Genomic DNA, 25,000 nt, shown 5'->3' with positions numbered 1-25,000 from the left:
ATGTGGCTTCCAAAAGCTTCTCAGATCTTCTTTCACTGATTTCTTTAAACGTTTGTGCGGCTGTTGTGCAACTTTTTTTTTTTTTTTTTTTTTACAGGATTCACACATTTAAAAAAAATAAACACGTCTTTAGAAACAGATAAAAATCACAATACTCATAAACAAAATAAAAAAAAAAAAAGTACACAATTGTGACAGGAACTTCACAAGTTGTTCACACGTCAGTGATCAAATGATCACACAATTACCCAATTAACACATTCATGTACACTTAGAACAAAGAGTTCTCCAAGGGTTCTTTGGTTGTTCCTCTGTAGAACTCTACAAACGCAAGGTAGAACCCTTTTGGGAGGTCTTGCTTATCCAATGAACACTTAAAGACCATTGAAGAAGCTTTTTTTCTTCAACAGTTGAAGACATTTACCTTTACATGGTGTACTGCTGTGACAAAAAACATTCTTGTTACTAGGTGCACTCTTAGAACAAAGAGTTCTCCACGGGTTCTTTGGTTGTTCCTCTGTAGAACTCTACAAACACAAGGTAGAACCCTTTTGAGAGGGCCTGTTTATCCAAAGAACACTTAGAGTGTACACTTAAGAATGTACTTACTTGGTACACTCTTAGAACAAAGAGTTCTTCAAAAGTTCTTTAAGGGTTCTTTGGATTAATTAAGAGGTCATAGCATCCACAAAGGGTTCTTCTTGGAATCATTTCTGATAGGGAAACATTTTGTTCTTAGAGAAAAAGGTAAAATCTAGAATGCCTAAAGGTTGTCCCTCTGTAGGAACCCTTAAAGGTTCTATGTAGAACTCTACAACAGTGTTTCCATATTGTAACACAGGGTAGAACCTTATAAGGAGACCTTATTTATCCAGTGAATCTTTGAAGAACCATTGAAGAACCCTTACACGACCAACATGGTGTCACTGCTGTGGCCAAATGTTCTTAGTTCTTGGTACACTCTTAGAGAAAAAGGTTCTTCAATGGTTCTTTAAGGGTTCTTTGGATAAATATGGCCTCCTAAAAGAGTTCTATACTGTGTTACTTCAAGGAAACCTTTAACGTCCTCCCCAGAGGGATAACTGGAGAACTCTTAGGAAAGTGTTTCCTTTTCAGGTGTGATTCTAAGTCGAACTCTTCTGTGGAACCTATTGAAGCACTCTTAAAATTCCATGTTGCTCATGTAAATGTTTGGTAAAGACATGAAAATGAGTTAAATCAGGAATTTTTAATCCTAAACCTTAAAAGCCACAAAACATCACATCGTACATACTGTTTAATAAACGTGTAATTATTCGCTGTAGAGATTTATTTAAACTGGATCTAGTCACAGAATTCAATTATTTGGTTCAGATTATAAACCACACTCTTCCGCTTTTCCTGTGTTGTCTCACGAGCTTCCAGGAACATGTAGAAGATTCTGGATTTTATTTTTCTTTATGTTTTCATCTTTGTTCACGTGGACGTCCTCTTCGGTTCTCACCTCCAGGTTTCATCAGGGTTCAAATCAAAACATTAATCTTGTCTCTCACGAACATTTCTGTGTTGATTTTTTTTTGTTAAAAGTAAAATTTTCTTGTTAAAAGCTTCATCAGTGGTCAAGTCTTAACCCCCTGGCAGAGGCATCCAGGCTTTGAGCTACAATATCCTGGTACTTATAGGAGAATTTACAATGCCATCAGACTTCAACAGCCCCAAAGCATCACTGAAAGCATCACCTGCAGGTTTTATAGCAGGTTCGGGAGCTTTAACATGTATTCAGTTCTCTTCACAGCCAGAATTGTGGTTTCTTCTGACCACTAAACTGCGACTGTAGCTCCAGGGAGGCTTGGTGAAGTTCAGGAGCTGTGCTTTGTGGGTCGTGTCTCAGGAAGAACTTCTTTAATGCAAACCTTCCGAACATGATCTTCTTCTTCTTGGCTTCTTCTATTTTTATTTAAATTATTATTTTATAATTTTCCAGTTAGAGTCCCGTCATGATATTTTGACCAATTGGATTGAATATTTTGTTATTAACGCTAACTTCAGATCCTCCTCAGAAGTTCGTGCGTACGAGTTCGAAGGTACTGGTGGCGACGTGGTGTGTGTGTTCAAGTGGTTTTGTTTGGAAAAAGTGTTTATTATTTTGCATCCTCAATGGCAAGAAGTTTATTTTGCCTTACTGGAAGAAGATGAAATAACAGCTAACATGAAGAGTTAGCATTTCATGTGAAAGATACGAGTTCCTGAGCTGTAATTACGACACTGTTGCAGAGTTCAAGTGCATTCCTCTCGTAATTACGATATTTTTTAATCGGATTTGAAGGCAGCGTCAGTCTCTACACCAATCCTAAACCCACATCTGGTCCTTCAGCAAGAGACTCATGTGCGTCATTAATCTATCTGTGCTGAAAATGACAGAAAACACCACACATACTGTATTTATTTAAGATACCAACAATGTACACACAGACGTCTGAGGGCTAACTGTCGATGATGTAGGTCTCTGATGAAGGGAAATGACAGGAAGTAGTTTTTCTCATAAAGAGATAATGAGGTGTGGTTGTGCTGCAGGGAAACGCTGAACATCAACAACGCGGTTAAAGAAAATTCCGACATCACAGAGCAGCGTTCTGCTCATGACCTGCAGTTATGAAATAAAAAGCTTTAATTAAAAAGGAAAAGTGAGAACAGGTGAATATATATATATTTTTTTAAATATATGAAGCTTTGAGCTGGAAAAGGAAATGTCAGGAAATGAAGCTCAGATTCCCATCAGCTCGCAGCTTCCTGATGACACTCCAGGAATCGGGATGTAAAAGTGCGGCGCTGAGACACGTCTCTGAAATCAGATTTTATGACTGTTGTCACGCAGGAATCTTTTTCTGTAATGTTTCAGTAAGAGGATTCAGTTTCACGATCAACGTTAGCACCTCTGTTCTTTTCGTCTCTTCGAAACAAATAAGATACTCGTAATGTTATCTGTGATGTGAGCGAATAATCTGCGCTGATTGCACACAGTCCATCTCCAGAAGTATTGGCACCCTGCATAAAACAATCAGAAATTAATAAAGAAAATGACAAACACATACAATCAGAGATATTTTCAGCATAAACATAACACAAAGTGCTGCAATTTATCACAATAAAACACTGGTTTTAAAATTATTGCCACCCCCACAATTAATGTTTGGATAATAACAAGCACTGTGTTGTCTCACAAGCTTTCAGGAACATGTAGAAGATTCTGGATTTTATTTTTCTTTATGTTTTCATCTTTGTTCACGTGGACGTCCTCTTCGGTTCTCACCTCCAGGTTTCATCAGGGTTCAAATCAAAACATTGATCTTGTCTCTCACGAACATTTCTGTGTTGATTTTTTTGTTAAAAGTAAAATTTTCTTGTTAAAAGTTCCATCAGTGGTCAAGTCTTAACCTCCTGGCAGAGGCATCCAGGCTTTGAGCTACAACATCCTGGTACTTATAGGAGAATTTACAATGCCATCAGACTTCAACAGCCCCAAAGCATCACTGAAAGCATCACCTGCAGGTTCAGGAGCTTCAATATGTATTCAATTCTCTTCACAGCCAGAATTGTGGTTTCTTCTGACCACTAAACTGCGACTGTAGCTCCAGGGAGGCTTGGTGAAGTTCAGGAGCTGTGCTTTGTGGGTCGTGTCTCAGGAAGAGCTTCTTTAATGCAAATCTTCCAAACACGATCTTCTAAAATCTGTCTTGTTTGGCTTCTTCTTTTCACGTTTCCACATTGTGTAGTGTTACAAGCTGAAATGGACTTAACTGGAATGATTCTACACACAAATATCCCATAATGTGAGACTCAGGAAACATATGAGAAAGAAGATTCTTGGGTCTGATGAGATAAAACATGTTAACATATTGGCCATGGAACAAATCCTTCATTACTCAACACCTTAAGAACATTATTCCCACTGTGAAGCATGGTGGTGGTTGCGTCATGTTGAGGCAGTGCTTTCGATTTCAGCAGGGAAACTGGTTAGTGTTGAGATGGAGATGGATGAAGCCAAATGCAGAGCAATCCTTGAAGAAAACCTCTTTAAGTGTGCAATACCCTGGAGGATGATCTTTACCTTCTAACAGAACAACAACTCTAGGCATTCTGGAGCGGATCACAGAGCTCAAGCGATTTCCCTAGAATGACAAATTGGCATTACAGTGAAATACAGTTCTGTGCAAAAGTCTTAGGCACATGCTGTGTGAGAAAAGAAATGCTGTAGAGCAAAGATGCCTTCAAAAATAATGAAATTAAATGTTTCTACATTAAAAAAATCCTATAAAGAGCAGAAAACAGTAATAAATGAAACAAAGTCAGTATTTAATGTGACAATCCTTCGCTTTAAATAAATAAAGCAGTATCTGAGGTGCAGTGTGTGCAGTTTTATAAGGAAATGAGCTGGAAGTGTTACTGAGCATCTTGCAGAAGCAGCCACAGTTCTTCTGGAGACTTTGACTGTCGACTCGCTTCTTATTTCTGCAGCGAAACCCAGCAGCCTTCATTCTGTTTTTATCTGAAAAGTGTCTCTTATGGAATCTGCTGCTTTCTTTACTGACATACAAACATTTTTCTGTAGCATTTCATTTTGTTTCTGGAAAACTAATGTTTGGAATCTAAAATGTTTTTGTACTGAATCAATAATGTATAAGTCAGAAAATAAACATCTATAACAAAGTTTGTAGTAAAAAAACAGTACTGTATATACTGCACCTTCAAATGAAATATTAGGGCTTTTCACACTGCACTTAACCCTGGATTATCGTTGTTCTAAACCCCGCTTTTAACCCCGGATAGAGGAACGTTTCACGCTTGTACTGTAGAAGACGTGTACAGTGTGAAACGACGTGGTGTTAGAAGGTTACGGCGAGATGCTTAGCAACAGAAACTCAACCAGAAACTGAACAGCGTGTCCTTCGTATCCAGTCACTGTCGGTAAATGTGCTGTTAGCAAGGAAACACCACCGGTGATGACTCCTGGGAATAATTTCCGAGATGAGGACGGAGCAGTAAACAAGAAGCAGAAGCAGAAGAAACAATGACGCTACTGTACAAGCAAACACAAATCTCTCCATGCTGAAAAGGAATTTAAAAATATATTCATACAATTTGCTCCTCTGTGGTTTCTTTCTTTGGTCTTTTTGTCTTTGGTTTCTTGCCTTTGTGCATCTCAGGAGGCTCAGAACAGACAAGAAGGATTTACATGGCGAGATTTTTTTCTCACTGATGTGAAAGCGTGAGAGAAGCCGTTATTTAAACCGGTCACAAGTTCATTTCAGTTCTGGGTTTTAACACTAGGAAGAGTGGAAAGTTAAGATGTTGTTATAAGAATGATTTTTTTAAAGATTCATTTCTTTAATAGAAGGATTGTAGGACTGGAAAAACTGAACAACTGCCTTCCATATTTTTCTGTGTGATTTATCAAATAATCTGAAGTTCCTGTAAGTGGAAAATCCATAAGCTGGAAGGAGCATTACTGAAAGGACGCGCTGCTTCCTTATCAGTTCATGTCATATTTATGTAAAGTAATTTTTATTTCAGCTTTGTTTGGACCTGAACTGGACTTGAGAAATGAGAAAATGGTATAAATTATTCACCCCCTGCTCCAGCTCCTCGTCCATGAGGTCAGTTTTTACGTCAGATTCTTCTGAGTCACGAGTGTTTCACTGAACTCTGTCATTTTAATCCTTTCCAACTTCTTACATCATGTTTTACACACACAAAGAGACACACACACACACACACATACACACACACTAATACACCTACGCACACGCACACACACGCACAAAGACACACACACACACTTACCCGCACACCCACACAAAGAGACACACACACACACATAAACACACTAATACACCTACGCACACGCACACACACACACAAAGACACACACACACACACACGCACACCCACACACACAAAGACACACACACACACACACTTACCCGCACACCCACACAAAGAGACACACACACACACATAAACACACTAATACACCTACGCACACGCACACACACACACAAAGACACACACACACACACACACACACACGCACACACACAAAGAGACACACACACACACATACATACACACACACTAATACACCTACGCACACGCACACACACGCACAAAGACACACACACACACACACACACACACTTACCCGCACACCCACACAAAGAGACACACACACACACACATAAACACACTAATACACCTACGCACACACACACACACCCACGCACACACACACACACGCACACCCACACACACACAAAGAGACACACACACACATACACACACTAATACACCTACGCACACACACACACAAAGACACACACACACATACACATACACACACACACACACACATACTTACACGCACACCCACACACACACAAAGAGACACACACACACATAAACACACTAACACACCTACGCACACACACACACACACACACACACACACACATACTTACACGCACACCCACACACACACAAAGACACACACACAAAGAGACACACATGCACACACACAAAGAGACACACACACTAACACAACTATGCACACAGAAAGACACACACACAAAGACACACACTCACACACACATATATAGACACACACTCAAACACTCTCACACACACGTACACACACTCTACAGTTTGTTATTTAATGTCTCTGTTATCGAGTCGTCTTTTTTGTTTTGTTTTTTTTTTGTTTTTTTATAGTTTTTTTCATTCATTTATTGATTTGTTTTATTTAATTTGTATTTAATTTCATTAAAGTTACAGCTTTACCTCTGACCGTTATAAAGCTCTGACACTGGAGACTCCTTCCTCTCTTCATAGAAATCTTTACTACACATTCTTTTTAAAAAAAATCCGTTCATGTGGATTATACATTAATATAAACTACTGTCGGAGCTGCTGCTAGAGAAAATTAATCAACACCTTCTGACCAATCACAGTGCAGAATCCAAACAAACCAAAATGTTACATGACACTTTTCTTTTACACTCATTTATTTATAGCCACTGAGGTGCTGGTTTAATGATCATATGATGTCACTGATGTTTAACTGAACTCCAGTCCAGGAGACGCGTCAGCGTGTACTTCCGAAACACGTCACTCGGCTGAAGACGGGCTTCATCGTGAGATTTAGCAAAAACTTTAAATTGTGTGTGTCAGCTGGCTGGAGTTTAGAAATCCTGCTCTAATTAAAGGTGCAGTCAGTGATATCTGGTGAGGTTTCTGTCAAACTCAGGAAGCTGTGATCAAATTTCTGAGTTGACAAGAAAAGAGGAAAAAACACACAAGAGGGTCTTTCGCACCTCAGGAACCTTTTCATAGTACCTGAACTAATTGTGGAACGACCCACTTTTTGGTGTTTTCGCACCTCCGGAACTGGGTGTGATTTTAGTACCGACTGCCTTTTTCAAGAACAAAATGAGCTCCTACTCTGGAACAGGGTCTAACCTCTAACAACTGGTACTATCCGTGACGTAAGTAGATGTTGATTGGCCAAACGCGTACGAAATCGCCCTCACCCGCCATGATTTAAAACGCCGTGTAAACATACTGTAGTGTTATTTCGCTTTACGTATACGCCGACATTCCATGTCCATTATTGTGACACAACAGAAACACAGCTCCGATCACAGCATCCTCCGGTTGTTTACATTGTTCTTCTTTGTTTCCGTTGTTGAACGCCGTGCACAAATGACGTCGCTGTCGACCGGCTTACGTCACTTCCTAGTGCCCACTGTGGGTGCGAATGCAACCGTTAGTTCACGCAAAATCGCCCAGTACTTTAGTTCTGTAAATTTAGTTCTGGAACTAAAGTGGTGCGAAAGGCCCTAATGCTAATCAGCAGCATCCAGCCAATCAGGACGAGGAGGCGTGTCTGCTCGCCTGTCGTTCCACCATGTTCACTGTTTTTACCTTTAAAGATTAAAGATACAGGTTTTCTGGGTCAGGTTCGCTAGAACAGGGGTGAGAAACGGGCCGGGACCGGACCAGTCAAGGTTCTCCTCCAGTTCATAATCCATGTTCTTCTGGACCATAAACTGAATAACAGAGGATTGAAAAAGAGCTTTGTTTTTTCACTAGGGGGCGAAATAAAGCAATAAACTCAAACCACTAACAAAATGTGCTGATGATATAAAATTCTTTATTAGCAAGATAAAAGTTTTGACGCTGTAACTGCGTCTCTTTCCCAGAACTGTAGCGTTTGAGTCACAGCACAGCTGAAAGAATATAAAACTTTGTTATAGATTTTTATTTTATGACTTCTACATTATGGAGTCAGTACAAAAACATTTTAGATTCCAAACATTAATTCAATTCAATTCAATTTTATTTGTATAGCGCTTTTAACAGTGGACATTGTCACAAAGCAGCTTTACAGAAATAAATAGATTCAAATTAAATTAAACCAAAATAAACTGTAAATGTGTGAATTTACTCTCACGCGTTCACTCAGGTTTGTTGATGGTGGAGCGGATGGAGCTTTATGTCCCAGGACTCCATCATGTCTGTGTTAGCTTCTGGCTCTCCCCTTTAGTTATGCTGTTATAGCTAGTCTTACCGGAGTCCCTGCTTGCTCTCTGCACACAAAGTACATCGTCCTTAACCATTAGAGGACAAAAGCTCACCTAACAATCTCTTCCTTTCTCTCCCTCACTCTCTCTCTCTCTCTCTCTCTCTCTCTCTCTCTGTCAAGCTACACATGCTACTCCTGAGATGCCAGTGATCCTGACCCCTTCTGCTCCTCCTCGCTGCCTGACCCATCCTGATGCCCTACTTCTGGTTGGAGTTCTCATCGGTTGAGTTCACTCGCTGCTGCTGGGGCTCCATATGGACGGTCTGAAGAACCGTATGGTTTGCTGGGGATGGTGCCACCTGGGGGCTGTGGAGATGGTGCTGCTTGGGGATCACATATGGGGAGCTGCACTGTACTGTACTGTACTGTAATGGCTTGGGACTGCGATTGCTGTAGTGGCTTTGGGGCTGCAGTTGCCACGAGCAGCTTCGTACTCAGGACTCCATCAGTGGACAGTGGATAGATTTTAACCAACCGGACTTCTTGCGAAAACTGTGATGAATTTATTGGTTGCATAATTGCACTATTTGTCCATATAGTACACAGTAATAGAAGGGATTTATTTATAATCGCACTATCCGTTGCACCCAGATGAGGATGAGTTCCCTTTTGAGTCTGGTTCCTCTCAAGGTTTCTTCCTCATATCATCTCAGGGAGTTTTTCCTCACCACCGTCACCTGTGGCTCGCTCATTAGGGATAAATTGACATATTTACAATATATTTTTTGTGAATCCATTTATTTCTGAAAAGCTGCTTTGTGACAATGTCCATTGTTAAAAGCTCTATACAAATAAAATTGAATTGAATTGAATTTATCCCTAATGAGGAAGTCAGAGGTGACAGTGGTGAGGAAAAACTCCCTGAGATGATATGAGGAAGAAACCTTGAGAGGAACCAGGCTCAAAAGGGAACCCATCCTCATCTGGGTGCAACGGATAGTGCGATTATAAATCATTCCCTTCTATTATTGTGTACTATATGGACAAATAGTGCAGTTGTGCAACCAGGAAATTCATCACAGTTTTAACATGAAGTCTGTTTTATTGAAACTATCCACCGTCCACTGATGGAGCCTTGAGTACAAAACTGCTCACAACAACCGCAGCCTACAACTGTCCATATGAACCGCAGTCCAAAGCCAACGCCATCTCCAGCAATCCCACTGATCCCTTTGAAAACATCAGTTTTTCAGCACAAAATGAAATGTTACAGAAAAATGTTTGTATGTCAGTAAAGAAAGCAGCAGATTCCATAAGAGACACTTTTCAGATAAAAACATAATGAAGGCTGCTGGGTTTCGCTGCAGAAATAAGAAGCGAGTCGACAGTCAAAGTCTCCAGAAGAACTGTGGCTGCTTCTGCAAGATGCTCAGTAACACTTCCAGCTCATTTCCTTATAAAACTGCGCACACTGCACCTCAGATACTGCTTTATTTATTTAAAGTGAAGGATCGTCACATTAAATACTGACTTTGTTTCATTTATTACTGTTTACTGCTCTTTATAGGATTATTTTGATGTAGAAACATTAACACTTAACAGTAATTGTGGGAATTTGCAGCTCTTACTGACCTCTAGGGGCAGCTGGAATCAATAAACATGTTTATTACCAATATTATTATCTTTCTTTAATAATATATTAATAACAGTAAGTAATAGTAATATAGTAAATAATTTAAAAAATAATACTTGCATTTTTTCCTGCAACATCACAGGAGTCAAATAATCTGCATGAGCTTTTATAAAAATAACTAAGCATACAGAATAATTAGTAAGTGTACAGAATAGTGCAGAAAATTGATAATTAGAATAAAAATGATGAAAAAAACAAGGTATTGTGATTTATTATTATTATTATTATTGTTGTTGTTGTTGTTGGTGATGTTGTTGTTGTTGTTATTATTTGTTTCACCTACAGTATATAATACTTTAAACAAGTTTAAACATTTCCATGGTGCTTTAAACAGCAATTTTAGGCAGTTATACAGAAAATAAAAAACAGCTGGCATGGTTAGAGATGTAAGAGATATTAGATGTAAGTTCCTGAAGTTGTTGTTGTTGTTGTTGTTAATAGTTTTACTAACAGTGCTGTGTTTCCTTAATGTGCACTCAAGTGGCATTAAACTCGACCTGCGAATTCACTCCGCTTTCTAATTTTCTCTGTAAAGCTCTAAAGCCATCAGAATGAGCAACATGCACATCTGTTAATGTGGAACGCTGATGCATTTGCCACATCAGGAGGCTCCAGGTTCAGCTGTAAACCAGCACAAGTCGTGAAGGTTTAATGCAGTATTTCTGTTAAACCCCCTGAAGCTTGAATTAAAGCTGAAAGTCTTCACTTCAGTCACATCCTGATTGCTTCATTTCAAATCCACTGTGATGGAGTACAGAGGCGACATTAACAACACTCTGCACTGTCCAAATACTTATGGACCTGACTGTGTGTATTTATATATATAAATTACTTTAAACATGTTTAAACATTTCCAAAGTGCTTTACACAAGTTTTCTGCAGTTACACAGAAAATAAAAACTGGCATAGCTTATTAATTTATATAATCATTTATTAGAGAATATTCACATCACACGTAGAAAGATATTTTAAAATATATTTTATAAAAATATTTGTAAAACTGATATAATTTTGTATTTTTTTTTATCATTAATATCTTAACAAACCTTGTGATAATGAAGGTGAAACCTAACACAAGAAATGCCTTGATGATTAAAATGTTTTAGTTTAATTTTAAAATATACTTTAATTCAAAAAGTATCATGTATAATTTATAATTTAATTAAATATAATTTATTTATTTTTTATAATGTTGTTAAAATTTTTACATGTACAGTTATAAATATCTTTAAATGATTTAAATGATTTAAATGACTTTCATAAATAAGAGAAACAGACAATAAAATATTGGCTCTCAGTGAAGGGAAAGTGAAAGTTTAAAATAAATAAATAAATAAATAAATAAATAAGATAAAGTTGAATAAATAGGACTCTGTGTCTTTAAGGCAGGAAAGCGGAAGTCTTTTATGATCTCCATGAGCCGAATATCAAATCACTTCCTGTAGTTCATTTAGTGCACTATGTAGGGCGCACGCGCTGGTTGTTTTATACAGTATGAAGGCAGCAGGCGCCATTTTGGGAGGCGGACTCGGTTTGAATGGCGGCCTACATTTCCCAGAATGCACCGCGACCGCGTTTTGTGGTGGGCAAAGCAACGCAATGGCGGGTATTTCCATGCGACCAGCGTGCTGAACAAGAGAGAGAGAGAGAGCGCGAGAGTGAGAGTTATTAATATTAACTAGCTAAGAACTCGGCCTTGTTGGTAGTTAAGTGTGTGTGTGTAGTTTAGTCATGACGCTCTGAGGTGAACAAGTGTGTGTGTTTGAATAATGTTATGGAGCGCGAGACTGAGTGGCCGTTAGAAAAGTGACGCTGAAGCTGCACGAGCGCGCGCGTGTGTGTGTGTATGTGCGCGCGCGGGGTCACAGTCAAACTTGAGGGCTTTTTATTCTCTTTTTGTGTGTGTTTATGTATTTATTTATTTATAGATTTATTTATATGTATTTTAAATATCTCCTCCTCTCCTCCTGTGTGTTGTAGATCAGTGAAGTGGACCTGAAGTGAATGAAACGGAACCCTGATGGCAGAACTCGGTTTCCGGTCGGTGCTCCTGCTCCTGCTGCCCCTGCTGCTCCTGACTTCCGGTTTCTCTCATCACAGCCAGGCTGCTAAACTCAACATCCCCAAAGTCCTGCTCCCTTTGGCCAGGAGCACAAAGATCAACTTCACCCTGGAGGCCACTGAAGGCTGCTACAGATGGTAAAGCGGAAGTGACGTACATGAACAATTGTGTGTTATCATTAATAATTAAAAAGACCATAAACATGCAGCAGAAAAGACAAGACAAGGTTCAGTCTAATCCTCTGAACCACCTCCACGTATTTGTGTGTTATTTATATTTTTATTTTTATTATTGTACACAGAACACACGCCAGTGAGTTACAGCCAAACATCATGAAGCGCCGAAGCCAAATATTAAAGAAAAAGACAAAAAAACAAAGAAATTGAGGAGAACAGATACATAAATCACTTACACAGAACACCTCTCCCCTCGAAACATAAATAAAGAACAAAAATTATACAAAAACACCAAACTATGAGCACAAATTCAGAGATTTAGAGCTTTTTCTTGCCAGAAGTGGACAGATTTTTAATAAAGATCCCAATATGACTTTAAAAGTTAATTTTAATACCTTACATTTATGGAGAAAATACTCAGCAAGTAAGAGAATTGAGTTATATAGAAAATATTCATGTTCATATTGCGTTTGGAAAATGACAAACCCAAACAGAGGCTTCTTAAAATAAAACTGGGAATCCTTTTATATATCTAAAATCCTGAATAAACTGAAAAATAAGCGATAAATAAGTTTTTTTTTGTGTGTGTGTGTGTGTGTGAGCATAAATCCAGAAATGTCTCTGAATTTTAACTGGATAACTGTTTTAATAATAGTTTTAGTATAGTTTATACTTTAATAGCTTTTTTATTAATTGTTTTAATAACAGATTTTAACAGTTCAACTGGATAATAGCAGTGAATAAGTTTGAACAGAAATCTCTCTGACCTTATTTACCAGCAGATACTTATTAAGGATTTTTTTTTAATGTTCTCTGAGGAACCCTGCGGTGGCGTGCGTGCCACACCTCACTTCCTGTCTCACTGAAACACTCCTCGTGCGCTGATGTATGAAATACAGACGTCATTCTGTCGGCTCTGATGACATCATCTCTCTTCATCTGACTGTCCGAATGAACCACTAAACCTCGTCTTCTAAATATTTTCTGATGTTCCTCTCGCTCTGAAAGCAGATACGCGCGTGACTGAGTGATAGAAAGTGGTAGAGATACTAAAACCGCCATTTTGTTTCATGTGTATGAATACGTTCTTGTTTCCATAGTAACGGAAGTCTCGTACGGCGGTTTTCTGTAACGGGAAACGCATTTGTCTTCACTTCAGTCACATCCTGATTGCTTCATTTCAAATCCACTGTGATGGAGTACAGAGGCGACATTAACAACACTCTATCACTGTCCAAATACTTATGGACCTGACTGTGTGTATTTATATAATATATATGTATGTGTGTGTGTGTGTGTGGGAAGGAGTCTCCAGTGTCAGAGGTAAAGCTGTAACTTTTTAATGTTCAGGACGGAGGAGTTTACGCTTCTTTGCAGATTCTCGGTAACAAGACAAAGCTGTAGCTTCGTCACTCAGTATTTAACTGTAACAGCAACATGTGTTGATTATTGATCTGGATTGTGTGTGTGTGTGTGTGTGTGTGTGTGTGTGTGTGTGTGTGTGTGTGTGCGTGCGTGTGTGCAGGTCGTCGAACAGACCCGAGGTGGCGAGTGTAGAATCTATAGACATGGACGAGCGTCAGTGTTCTCAGAGAGCCGTGCTTCAGGCTCGCTCCACGCAGCTCTCGCGCCTCACCAGCATCATTCTCGCGGAGGACGTCGGTGAGGAAAGACGAGTCTCTCCACTAAAGTGTAGATTTATTTATTTTTATTTTTTTTCTATCAGCTCGGATCTAAAACGCTCGGGTGTGTGGTGTGTGTTTCAGTGACGGGGCAGGTGTTACGATGCGACGCCATCGTGGACGTCATCAGCGAGATTCAGATCGTCTCCACCACACGGGAGCTTCACCTGGAGGACTCGCCGCTGGAGCTGATGATCCACGCGCTGGATTCAGAGGGTGAGGGGCACAAACTTTTACACACACACACACACTTTTACACACACACACACATACACACAAACTTTTACACACACACTGATAACGGAAATAGACAGAATTCAGCGTAAAAGCGTCACTGTGTTCTTGTAGATGTTTCTCTTGCTGTAATCAGTATTTAACCCTTTCATGCACAGTGTACACACTTATTTATTATTTTGATTTTTAAAATAAATATAAATAAATTACTGTAATTTAACATAAACGAGGCGTGTCTGATTTCGTTACCCGGAAACGGTCTGATGAGACGTCGTGATATTTCCTCCGTGAGTTTAATCGAGTTCAGGTTAATATTATTTAAATGAGAGAACTCGTGCTCTGAAAGTGTGAAAAACCGTAAAACTGCTGGCGACACGAAGGGATGAAAGTCGCAGCGTAAGAATCTCAGCGTGAACCGATGCAGCGTGTTAATGTCTCACACCCGCGTCTTTCATAAACACGTCTCTCCCAGCGACGTCTCACAGAGTGCATCAGCACGTGATTCATCACAGCGTCCGGCTTCATAAAAGCGTGACCTGAAGCGAGTGGTTTTTAAACGAAGCCTCGGGGGTGTGTGTGTGTGTGTGTGTGTGTGTGTGTGTGTGTGTGTGTGTGTGTGTGTGTGAGAGAGAGAGAGAACAAAAACTTATTACTGTGCTTAAAGCCACAGGCATTACTGAAAACAATCACACTCACACCTACCTGTTTAGCCAGTCAGGTAGGTGTGTGTGTGTGTGTGTGTGTGTGTGTGTGTGTGTGAGAGAGAGCGAGAGAACTAAAACTCGTTAATGTGCTTAAAACAACACTAACAAGCCACAGGCATTACTGCAAACAATCACACACACACCTGTTTAGCCAGTCAGGTAGGGGGGTGTCTGTGTGTGTGTCTCTGTGTGTGTGTCTCTGTGTGTGTGTGTCTCTGTGTGTGTGTGTGTCTGTATGTGTGTGTAATTTTATTGCATTTTCAATTATTTATTTATTTATTTTTAATTAGTTACAAACTGACTGGAAGCAGCTGCTGATCTTAGTTTTGTTTTTAATCTTTAAAATTGTAAATTTAAAGAAGTTCTCGCTTTTCAGTAATAAATATTATTTCCGAAATTTGTTTTTATTAAATTTTTACTTTTTTTTTTTTTTTTTTTTTTTTAAATCTGTCTTGGTTGAAATATCTTTATTTTTAAAAATCTTTTTTATTACATATTTGTTTTTTGTGCTTAATCTTTAAAATTGTAAAATAAAAAAAAGTTTTTTTTTCAAATATAAAAAAATACAGATTGTTTATTATAGATTTGTTTGTTAATAATAATTGATAATTATTTATTTATTAATAATAAACACGGCTTGTGAGTGAACCGGTGTAATGGTGATGCGTATTGTGAAAGAGAGAATCGTGATGTGATATTTTGGTCGCAGCCCTGAAGTGAAATCTTTCTCTCAGTTGTATTTATTCTGCGTGTTTTATTATTATTATTGTTTATTATTTTATTAAATTATTTAAAATTTGGTGTTTGTGCAGGAAACACGTTCAGCACGCTGGCAGGTCTGGTGTTCGACTGGAGCCTCGTGAAGGGCATGGAGACGGCCACGTTCCCCGACTCCTACAGCTCGTTACGGTAACCACACACACACACACACACACACACACACACACACACACACACACGCTCATGAAAAATTTAAAAAAATTTAATAAAAACAAATTTCGCAAATAATATTTATTACTGAAAAGCGAGAACTTCTTTAAATTTACAATTTTAAAGATTAAAAACAAAACTAAGATCAGCAGCTGCTTCCAGTCAGTTTGTAATTAATTAAAAATAAATAAATAAATAATTGAAAATGCAATAAAATTATATTAAAAAGGATAATAAATTGACTAAAAAATATATTTTTTTTAATTTTACAATTGCAAACATAAAACACAAAATGATTACATCAGCAGCTGCTTCCAGATAGTTTTTTAAAATTATTTAAATAAACAATTAGAATAATATATATTTATAATATACATAAAAGTTAAACAAATTATAAAATTATTTATCAGTGAAAAAAAAACTTCATGATTTTAAAGATTAAGCGCAAATCTTTAAGAGCAGCAGCTGCTTCTAGTCAGTTTGTAATTATTAAAAAAAAATTTAACTATTTAAAAAAGAAAAATTTTTTAAATTTCACTGGAAAAGGACAATTTTATATAGATTTTTATATTTATTATTTTTGTATATTTATCCCTGAAAAAAGTTTTTTTTTAATTTTACAATGTTAAAATCTTTAACATCACATCAGCTGTTTAAAGTCAGTTTGTAGTTATTTAAAAAATATATTTAATAAAAATTAATCATATCTACAATATCTCAGAAAGATGTACTGGGACATAATCCATCACAAACGTTTATATTATTATTAATATTTATTATTGTTAAAACAGTTTATTATTGTTTATTATTTACTTAAAAGCTGCTCATGTGAAGAATTTTTTTCTCCTCAGAGTCCTGAAGTTCTCCGAGTCGACCTACACGCCGCCGACGTACATCTCGGAGATGGAGAGAGTCGGGAAGCAGGGAGATATCATCCTGGTGTCTGGGATTAAAACCGGCCACGCAAAACTGAAAGCTAAAATCCAGGAGCCTCTTTACACGGTACGCGATTTCTCCAGAACCTCAGCTCTCACTCAGTAGAGCTCAAGCTGCGTAACTTCTCCACTCAGTGACGTACAGTAACGTAGAGTAACGTGCAGTCAACAGTTTATTAATTATTGAGTAAAAGATGCTTTTAAAGCAGACAGTAATTTACTCCAGAATAATACAGAGAGGTTTCAATACAATTCACTCTGTACAATCAGCTCTCTGTCCTGATTAAAGCGCATTAATTTAAATACTAATGAGTCTTTAATTAATATTAACTAGTCTGAAATGGATATTGATGAGTATATAATGAATATTAGCGAGTTTATAATGAATGTCATTGAGTTTACAGCGACTTAATGAGTCTGTAGTGAATATTAATGAGTCTGTAGTGAATATTAATGAGTCTGTAGTGAATATTAATGGGGCTGTAGTGAATATTAATGGGGCTGTAGTGAATATTAATGAGTCTGTAGTGAATATTAATGAGTCTGTAGTGAATATTAATGAGTATATAGTAAATAGTAAAGAGTCTATAACTAATAATATTGAGTAAATATTGACTATTAATGAGTCTAATGAATATTAATAAGTCTATAGTTAATATTATTGAGTGTATAATCATAAGTGAATCAGTAATGAATATTCATGAGTTTGTAATGGATGAAAATAATGGATATTGTTGAGTATATAGTGAATATTAATGAGTTTATAACGAGTCTACAGAGACATAATGAGTCTGTAGTGAATATTAATGGGACTGTAATGAATATTAATGAGTCTTTAATTAATATTAACTAGTCTGAAATGGATATTGATGAGTATATAATGAATATTAACGAGTTTATAATGAATGTCATTGAGTTTACAGCGACTTAATGAGTCTGTAGTGAATATTAATGAGTCTGTAGTGAATATTAATGAGTCTGTAGTGAATATTAATGAGTCTATAACTAATAATATTGAGCAAATATTGACTATTAATGAGTCTGTAATGAATATTAATAAGTCGATAGTTAATATTATTGAGTGTATAATCATCAGTGAATCAGTAATGAATATTAATGAGTATGAAATGGATATTCTTGAGTATATAGTGAATATTAATGTGTTTATAATGAATGTCATTGAGTCTACAGAGACTTAATGAGTCTATAGTGAATATTAATAAGTGTATAGTTAATATTATTGACTCCATAATGATCCTCAGTGAATCAACAATGAATATTAATGAGTCTATAATGAATATTAATGAGTCTAATGTTATATTGCCTCGTAAAATTAGCAGTAGAGCTTCACTGTGCTTTCATGTAAAGAGTGATTTATTTAGAGAAGAAAATCAAAATGAGGCTGAATTAGTATCATAAACTTTTTAGTGTTTCTTCAATTGCTGATATTTAATTACATTTGAAACATGTTTTTATTTATTTATTTATTTTTCAATTTTAATATAAACCTCTTGCACACAGTAAGGTTCAGCCACAGGAAACAAAACGGATTCAATTAAATCTAGTTTTGGAAATTCTTACTAGAATATTTTATATTCCATTTTCAAAATAATTTGTCTTGCAAATAAATTAACCTGACTTGATACAGTGCAATAAACAGCTGGATGATGTTCCCCTGATGTTCCCCTGATGTTCCCCTGATGTTCCCCTGATGTTCCTCTGTGTTCCTCTGATGTTCCTCTGTGTTCTGCAGCATGTTGGAGCTGCAGAGGTGCAACTGCTGATTCTGGAGAACATCCTCCTGAGTCCCGCCTACGACGTCTACCTGCTGGCCGGGACCTCCATCAAGTACAAGGTGCAGAAAATCCGGCAAGGAAAGATCACAGGTCTGTGTTATAGATGAGATAAAGTGGTGTGTATGAAGGCCATGCTGAAGTTTGATGATGTTTGATGAAGTTTGATGAGGTTCGGTTCGTTCCTCAGAGCTCTCCATGCCGTGTGATCAGTACGAGCTCCAGCTGAAGAACAGCGTCGTCGCTCCTGGAGGAGATGCGTATTCTGTGGTGGCCGAGCTCGATCCCAGCACCTCCACGGTCTTCGCCCTTCAGCACGGACACGCCAACATCGTCCTGGACCACAAGAGTATCCTTCGCTCCACACACACTTCAGCAGAAACGCCAACTTTTAAACGTTTACACGCAAAATTACGTTAAATATTTTCCTGCCAGTAAAAACGGCAGATGACTCCATCGACTCGTGATTGTGGAATGATTGACAGTTGCGTAGCTGCTCGGATGTTAACAGAAGCCCCGCCCCCTTCCTTTCATCTTTAATAATATTGTGATCTTTTGAGAGGTTAAATAGGTCTATAACGAAATTTCAAATCTATTACGCAACATTTTAAAGGTAATAATTACAAAATTAAAAAAAGTTTTAGTAAAGTTGTAGTCACTGGAACAGTTTCCATGTACACTTTCTTTTCTTATTTATTTCTATACATAACGTTTTCCTAGAAGATACGTTCTGTCGTTTCCATGGTAACAGCTCATTCACAGGGACTTGAACCGTGGACGCTTCACGTAAACTAAGATTAATAAAAATAAACGCTGCGATTCGACGTAACTTCACTCTGACGGCTAAAACGGCCTGTTTTTTTACTTTTCTGTTTCTCCTGATAAGCACGAGCATCAAAACACTTTTCTAAAATCAGCTAAGCCTATTAGCTAAAGAAGGAAGTTACAGCTAGCTAGCTACATTCTAAACAAGACAATTCAGGAACGAACGCAAATAACGAAACAGAACTTTATACATGGAGTTTATTTACAATATTTACGAAGTTCAGCGCTGCTGCAGGATCCGAGCGATTCCCGCTGGCGCTGATGTGTTTACGTCGTTTGAGACGTCAATCGTGTTCATTGGTAGCTGGTTACGAGACTCCGCCTCTATCCTCATTAAAAATGCAAGACGCTATGAATGTACATGAATATGCAAATTTGGAATTTCATCTTGCCCTCCCTAATAGCCCGATATCGCTAACCTAGCTAGCTAGTAAACTAGCTCACGTTAGTCACATGACTCGGATTTCAGTGTTTCAGTTAACGTTCTCATTTTTTTCACTTATTTATTAATTAGCATACAAACGTTACTATGACAACTTCTGTCACTTCCTGGCTAACATTAGTTAAGCTAGCTAGGTAGCTAAGCAAGGTGTCATCCTGTAGTCTTGGACATGATTGGTCAAAAGTTAGGGAAGTTATTTTATTTCGTGACATCACTAACTGAGCTCATGTGTAGCCCCGCCCCCAAATATGTTTAATACATAATTTGCTAAGAAAGTCTTTGTTTTTAAATTTAAAAAAAATTGTATAATTAACCTTTGAAATTTTGGGTTAATGTTACTTTATTTAATTTGTAGCTCATTTTTTTGTCGCTTTAAATAAACGATTCTGTCAGATTATTTTCTGAATACGATGTTTGTGTTAATGAGACACTGAATACGATGTTTTGCGTTAATGAGACACTGAATGCGATGTTTGTGATGTTTGTGCATTAATGAGACACTGAATGCGATGTTTGTGATGTTTGTGCGTTAATGAGACACACTGATTGCACCTTAACTCGGTGCTGAGCTCTGGGAATGAAAGGAGCTTCCCGGCTTCCCAACAGCACGCTGTACGTCGTGGAACCCGGATACCTCGGTTAGTATCACGCTCTACCGTTATTTTCCTAATTTATAGATTCATTAATTAACACGTACTTTACTGCGCTAAGGTTTAAAATCTACTTTTTATAGTTTATGGAATGAATTTTGTGCTAAAAACAGCGGATCTGAGTTTCTTTGTGCCTTTTGTGCCTTTTGTGCCTTGATTTGAAATTGTACTCGGATTCCATACTTTAAATGTTTGTGTAAAAGTTTTAAAATATGTCGAAATTTCAAATGTAAAATTTAGAGGAAAATGCATTTTAAACTAAACAATTAGAATTTAAATTTATATACTGCATAAAATTCATTTTCAGCCACAAACTACATTTGATATTCCTTTAAAAATGATTTCTTTAAAATTTCAATACCATTTAATTTAAAAATGAATTTAAATTTTTGTATGTAAATTTGTAAAAACAAATAAATAAATAAATAAAGTTTAAAAAAAAAAAAAAATTTAAATGCATCTTAAATTTTTCAGAAGTGATTTTTCAAAAATATTTTCTTGGTACATGATTTTAAAATCAAAATTCAAGTCTGAGTCACACAAATTGTAATCAACTTTTATTATTTTGGTAGAATTTTTTTAAATAAAAAAAGTTTTAGAGCCACATAATATTATTCATAACATTACACAAATATTTCCTAATGTTTAAATTAGTATTTTGAGGGAAAACATAAAATATATTTAAATGAATAATATATTATTATCTCAGTTAATTTTAATTATTTTATTTTTATTTATATTTTTGGAATAATGTGTTTTATTTATTACTTTTGACTTGATTTGAAAGTGAATGTTTTTTTAAAGAAGTTCTTCCTTTTTTCCATCTTTCCTCATCTTATCATTATTATTATTATAATATGCAAATTAATTTTTAATTGATTTAATTTAAACATTTTGGTGCCTTTTTTAATTTTTTTTTAAAAATTTTTTAATTTCAATTATTATTTTTGTTGTTTTTGCCCTATGTCTTTTTTTTTTTTTTTTTTTTTTCTTTTTTCCTCCCTTTGCTGTATTAGTGTTTAAGATAAACCCCGGAGAACGCTGGGTTCTGGAGACCGGAAGAACCTACGAGATCTTTATTGAAGTGTTCGACAAGTCCAGTAACAAGATTTATCTTTCAGATGTAAGTTAAAAGTGTGAATATATATTGGCACCCTCGCTTGCTTGGGTTTTAGAGGAATTATGATTCTACGCAAAAACCTTTATTTAATTAAAATGCGTGTTTTTTTGCATGTTACTAACACAAACATTTTTAGACGTAGGAGTTACTTTTCGCCGTGAGATAGATTTAACGATTCTTACTTTTACACGTGTGTGTTTTCTAACAGAACGTCCGGATAGAACCCACCTTCCCTGAAGAGTTCTTCGAGGTTCTGGAGTCGTCGCTGAACGGATCGTACCACCGCGTGAAAGCGGTGAAGAACGGACAGACGGTCATCGAGGGGATGCTGAGGGCCGTCGTCGATCGGGTGTGTGTGTGCGCGCGCGTGTGTGCGCGCGCGTGTGTGTGTGCGCGTGTGTGTGTGTGTGTGAGAGAGAGTTCTGTGCGCGTTCTTATCCGCTCTTTTCTTTCCCGATCTCAGCGAGGAACCGAACACGCTCTTCCTGTTCCGGTGAGGAACGAACAGGACGTCGAAATCTACAACCCCATCGTCCTCAGTCCCTCCATCCTCACGTTCCCATGGCAACCGAAAGAAGGAGCGTATCAGTACACCATCAAGGTACGTTCTGAAATTCACGGATAATCTTTTTATTTAAATTATTATTTATTCTTCATATAACATTAAAATATAGATTTAAAATCGATTTATAAATGTAAAAGATTGTTTTTTTTTTTTTTTTTTTTAGCATTCAGATGGAATTAAAGAATTATTCACTGTTTATTCACTTAATTCGTTTTTTTTTTCTCTAATGAAAACGATTGTAATTAAATTTATTTACTGCATGTTCAAGCTAAAAAGAAAATCATAAAACAATAAAAATATAAAATAAATAATAAGAAGAACTAGACTGTAAGAATAATTAAATATTTAAAAGAAAAAAATTATAAATCAATAAAGAAATTAATTTTATAGAAGGAAAAAATAGAAATGCAGAAAGATGTTTGACATTAAAAAATTAATAAATAAAATAAAAATAAGTGTGTTTATAATATTTTTACGTTTAAAATTCTAGCACATTTGATGGCACTAACACTATTTATTTAAATAAATGTATGTACTTTAATATATTTACACATAAATTTCTTATAATTTAAAAAAATGTAACTTTTTAATTTATTTGTAATATTAAAATATATTTAAAAAATAAACAAAAGTAAAAAAAAATTATTTGTAATATTAAAATATAATTTTTTTTTCTTCTCTGTTTTGATATTTGTGATAGCTTATATATATAATTATATAATTTTTGATAAAATTTATTTTTAAAAATAATCTTATACATGGATGTTCCTTTATAATATTAAAATATGTTTAAAATATTTTAACATTCAAATATAAAATTAACATTAATATTATGTTAAAATAAACTTGCATATGCTTTTAAAATTTCAATTTAAAAATTAGAAATCTATGCACATAATATATATAATATAATATTTTTAAAAAATAAAAACATCTGTAAAATTTATATAAATCTTTTCACTTTGTTTTAATATTTTTCAAAGCACTAATATTAACACAATAAACCTCTATTTATTAAACCTCTAAATATTTTTAGCAAAATATTTTTACTTTTATCTTATATATTTAATAATCTTTTAAATTGTATATAAATTTTAGATATTATAATTAATTTTAATAATATTTTATGAGGCTGTTTCACAGTTATACACAGTTAAAAGTTGGTATTTTATTATTAAAATGTTCGGTGGCTTATAACGAGTTAAAATGATAAAACATTTGAAAATATTTAAGTGAATAAAGAGTAAATTTATCCTCGTTATCGCCTGAGGATCGAGTCGCTGTAGTAAATTAGCGTCTGTGTTCCAGGCGAGCGGAGGAAGCGGAAACTTCAGCTGGTCTTCCTCAAACGCAGCCGTCGCTACGGTAACGGTGAAGGGCGTGATGACGACGGTGCGCGACGTCGGAGTGAGTACGGTGTACGCTCACGACCTGCGGAACCCGCTGCATTACGGAGAGATGAAGGTGAGAGCGAGAACCACGACGAATTACAAACAAAAACGAATAAAATCTGCATAAATTTGCATAAGCAATGAACTCAAGTATCTGTTCTTTATGATGATAGAGTTAAAATGTTTGTTTATTTATTTCACACTGTGTAAAGACGCGCTTCAGAGAGAACAGCTTTTACTAAAAATAGAAAATCATTTATAAAAGAAAATATTTTTTAATATATATTTTATTTATATATTTATTTAAACATTATATTTACTATATTTAGAATTCTTTAAAAAAAGTATTTACTTATATTTATATTATTTTAATGATTGCACTTTGACTTTAATTTGTGCGCACATTTTATTATATTTTTTATATTATATATTATTTTTGTTTTCTTCTTTCTGCCACTGCTATTATTTACTGCATTATTTATTATTTTATTTATTTATTTTTTGACTGTTTTAATGTTTTTAGCACATAGAGCTGCATTATAAATGTATGAAAGGTGCTATATAGATAAAATTTATTATTATTACTACTATTATAAAATATGTAGGTAGAGTACTTTATTGATCACTAAAAGACATTGATTGTTATTATTTATTTATTTATTTATTATTATTAAACACTTAGATAGAGTACTTTATTGATCCCTAAAGGAATTTTATTATTATTATTATTATTATTATTATTATTAATATTATTATTATTAATATTATTATTAATATTGCAATATCAGAGCTCTGTGTGTTTCTCTGTCTTTTTATCAATAGACTCACTCTTACACACTTCCTGTTTTTATTGCGGTTCTGTGTTTCGGGTGATTTCATCATCGTAATTTCTCGTTTCTCTGGGTGGAGACGGACGTGCAGATTTTGCAGCGGATTATATCGCAGTTTATCGTGTATTGCGATTATCGTGTCTGGCTAACAGACGCCGTGTGTAAAGGAGGTGACGGAGAGCAGCGTTAATGCAGTGCGTTAATAAACTTTACACCACAGCGTGTGTTATTCCTGTATAACAGCACGGTTCTGACTGTTGCTCCGGCTCGTTCTGATACGTTATGGTTTCTATAGTAACCGCTCATACACAGGGACGCTCATGTACAGCGTTGATATGGTGAAGTTTTCTGTAAGGAGAAATGTGTTTATGTAATAATGATGGAAGGAGTCTCCAGTGTCAGCGCTTTGTA

At 36.0% G+C, this 25,000-nt stretch overlaps 1 protein-coding gene across 1 annotated transcript in view; it reads left to right on the top strand.

Moving 5' to 3' along the window:
• The first annotated feature begins 11,783 nt into the window (after positions 1–11,783).
• Positions 11,784–25,000, top strand: part of nup210 (nucleoporin 210) — a 47,299-nt gene continuing 34,082 nt past the window's right edge. The window contains exons 1-13 of the mRNA XM_053240881.1: positions 11,784–11,908; positions 12,231–12,449; positions 14,014–14,150; positions 14,255–14,386; positions 15,921–16,017; positions 16,890–17,040; positions 18,727–18,859; positions 18,957–19,115; positions 20,603–20,671; positions 21,700–21,806; positions 22,012–22,152; positions 22,267–22,404; positions 23,677–23,832. Coding sequence (XP_053096856.1) covers positions 12,271–12,449; positions 14,014–14,150; positions 14,255–14,386; positions 15,921–16,017; positions 16,890–17,040; positions 18,727–18,859; positions 18,957–19,115; positions 20,603–20,671; positions 21,700–21,806; positions 22,012–22,152; positions 22,267–22,404; positions 23,677–23,832 — 1,599 coding nt within the window. The 5' untranslated portion in view covers positions 11,784–11,908; positions 12,231–12,270. The remainder of the gene's footprint in view (positions 11,909–12,230; positions 12,450–14,013; positions 14,151–14,254; positions 14,387–15,920; positions 16,018–16,889; positions 17,041–18,726; positions 18,860–18,956; positions 19,116–20,602; positions 20,672–21,699; positions 21,807–22,011; positions 22,153–22,266; positions 22,405–23,676; positions 23,833–25,000) is intronic.

Source organism: Pangasianodon hypophthalmus, chromosome 16 (assembly GCF_027358585.1).
Source record: "Pangasianodon hypophthalmus isolate fPanHyp1 chromosome 16, fPanHyp1.pri, whole genome shotgun sequence".
Classification (NCBI taxonomy): domain Eukaryota; kingdom Metazoa; phylum Chordata; class Actinopteri; order Siluriformes; family Pangasiidae; genus Pangasianodon; species Pangasianodon hypophthalmus.
Note: the sequence above shows the minus strand (reverse complement) of the source record. Positions and strands in the feature narration are given on the sequence as shown.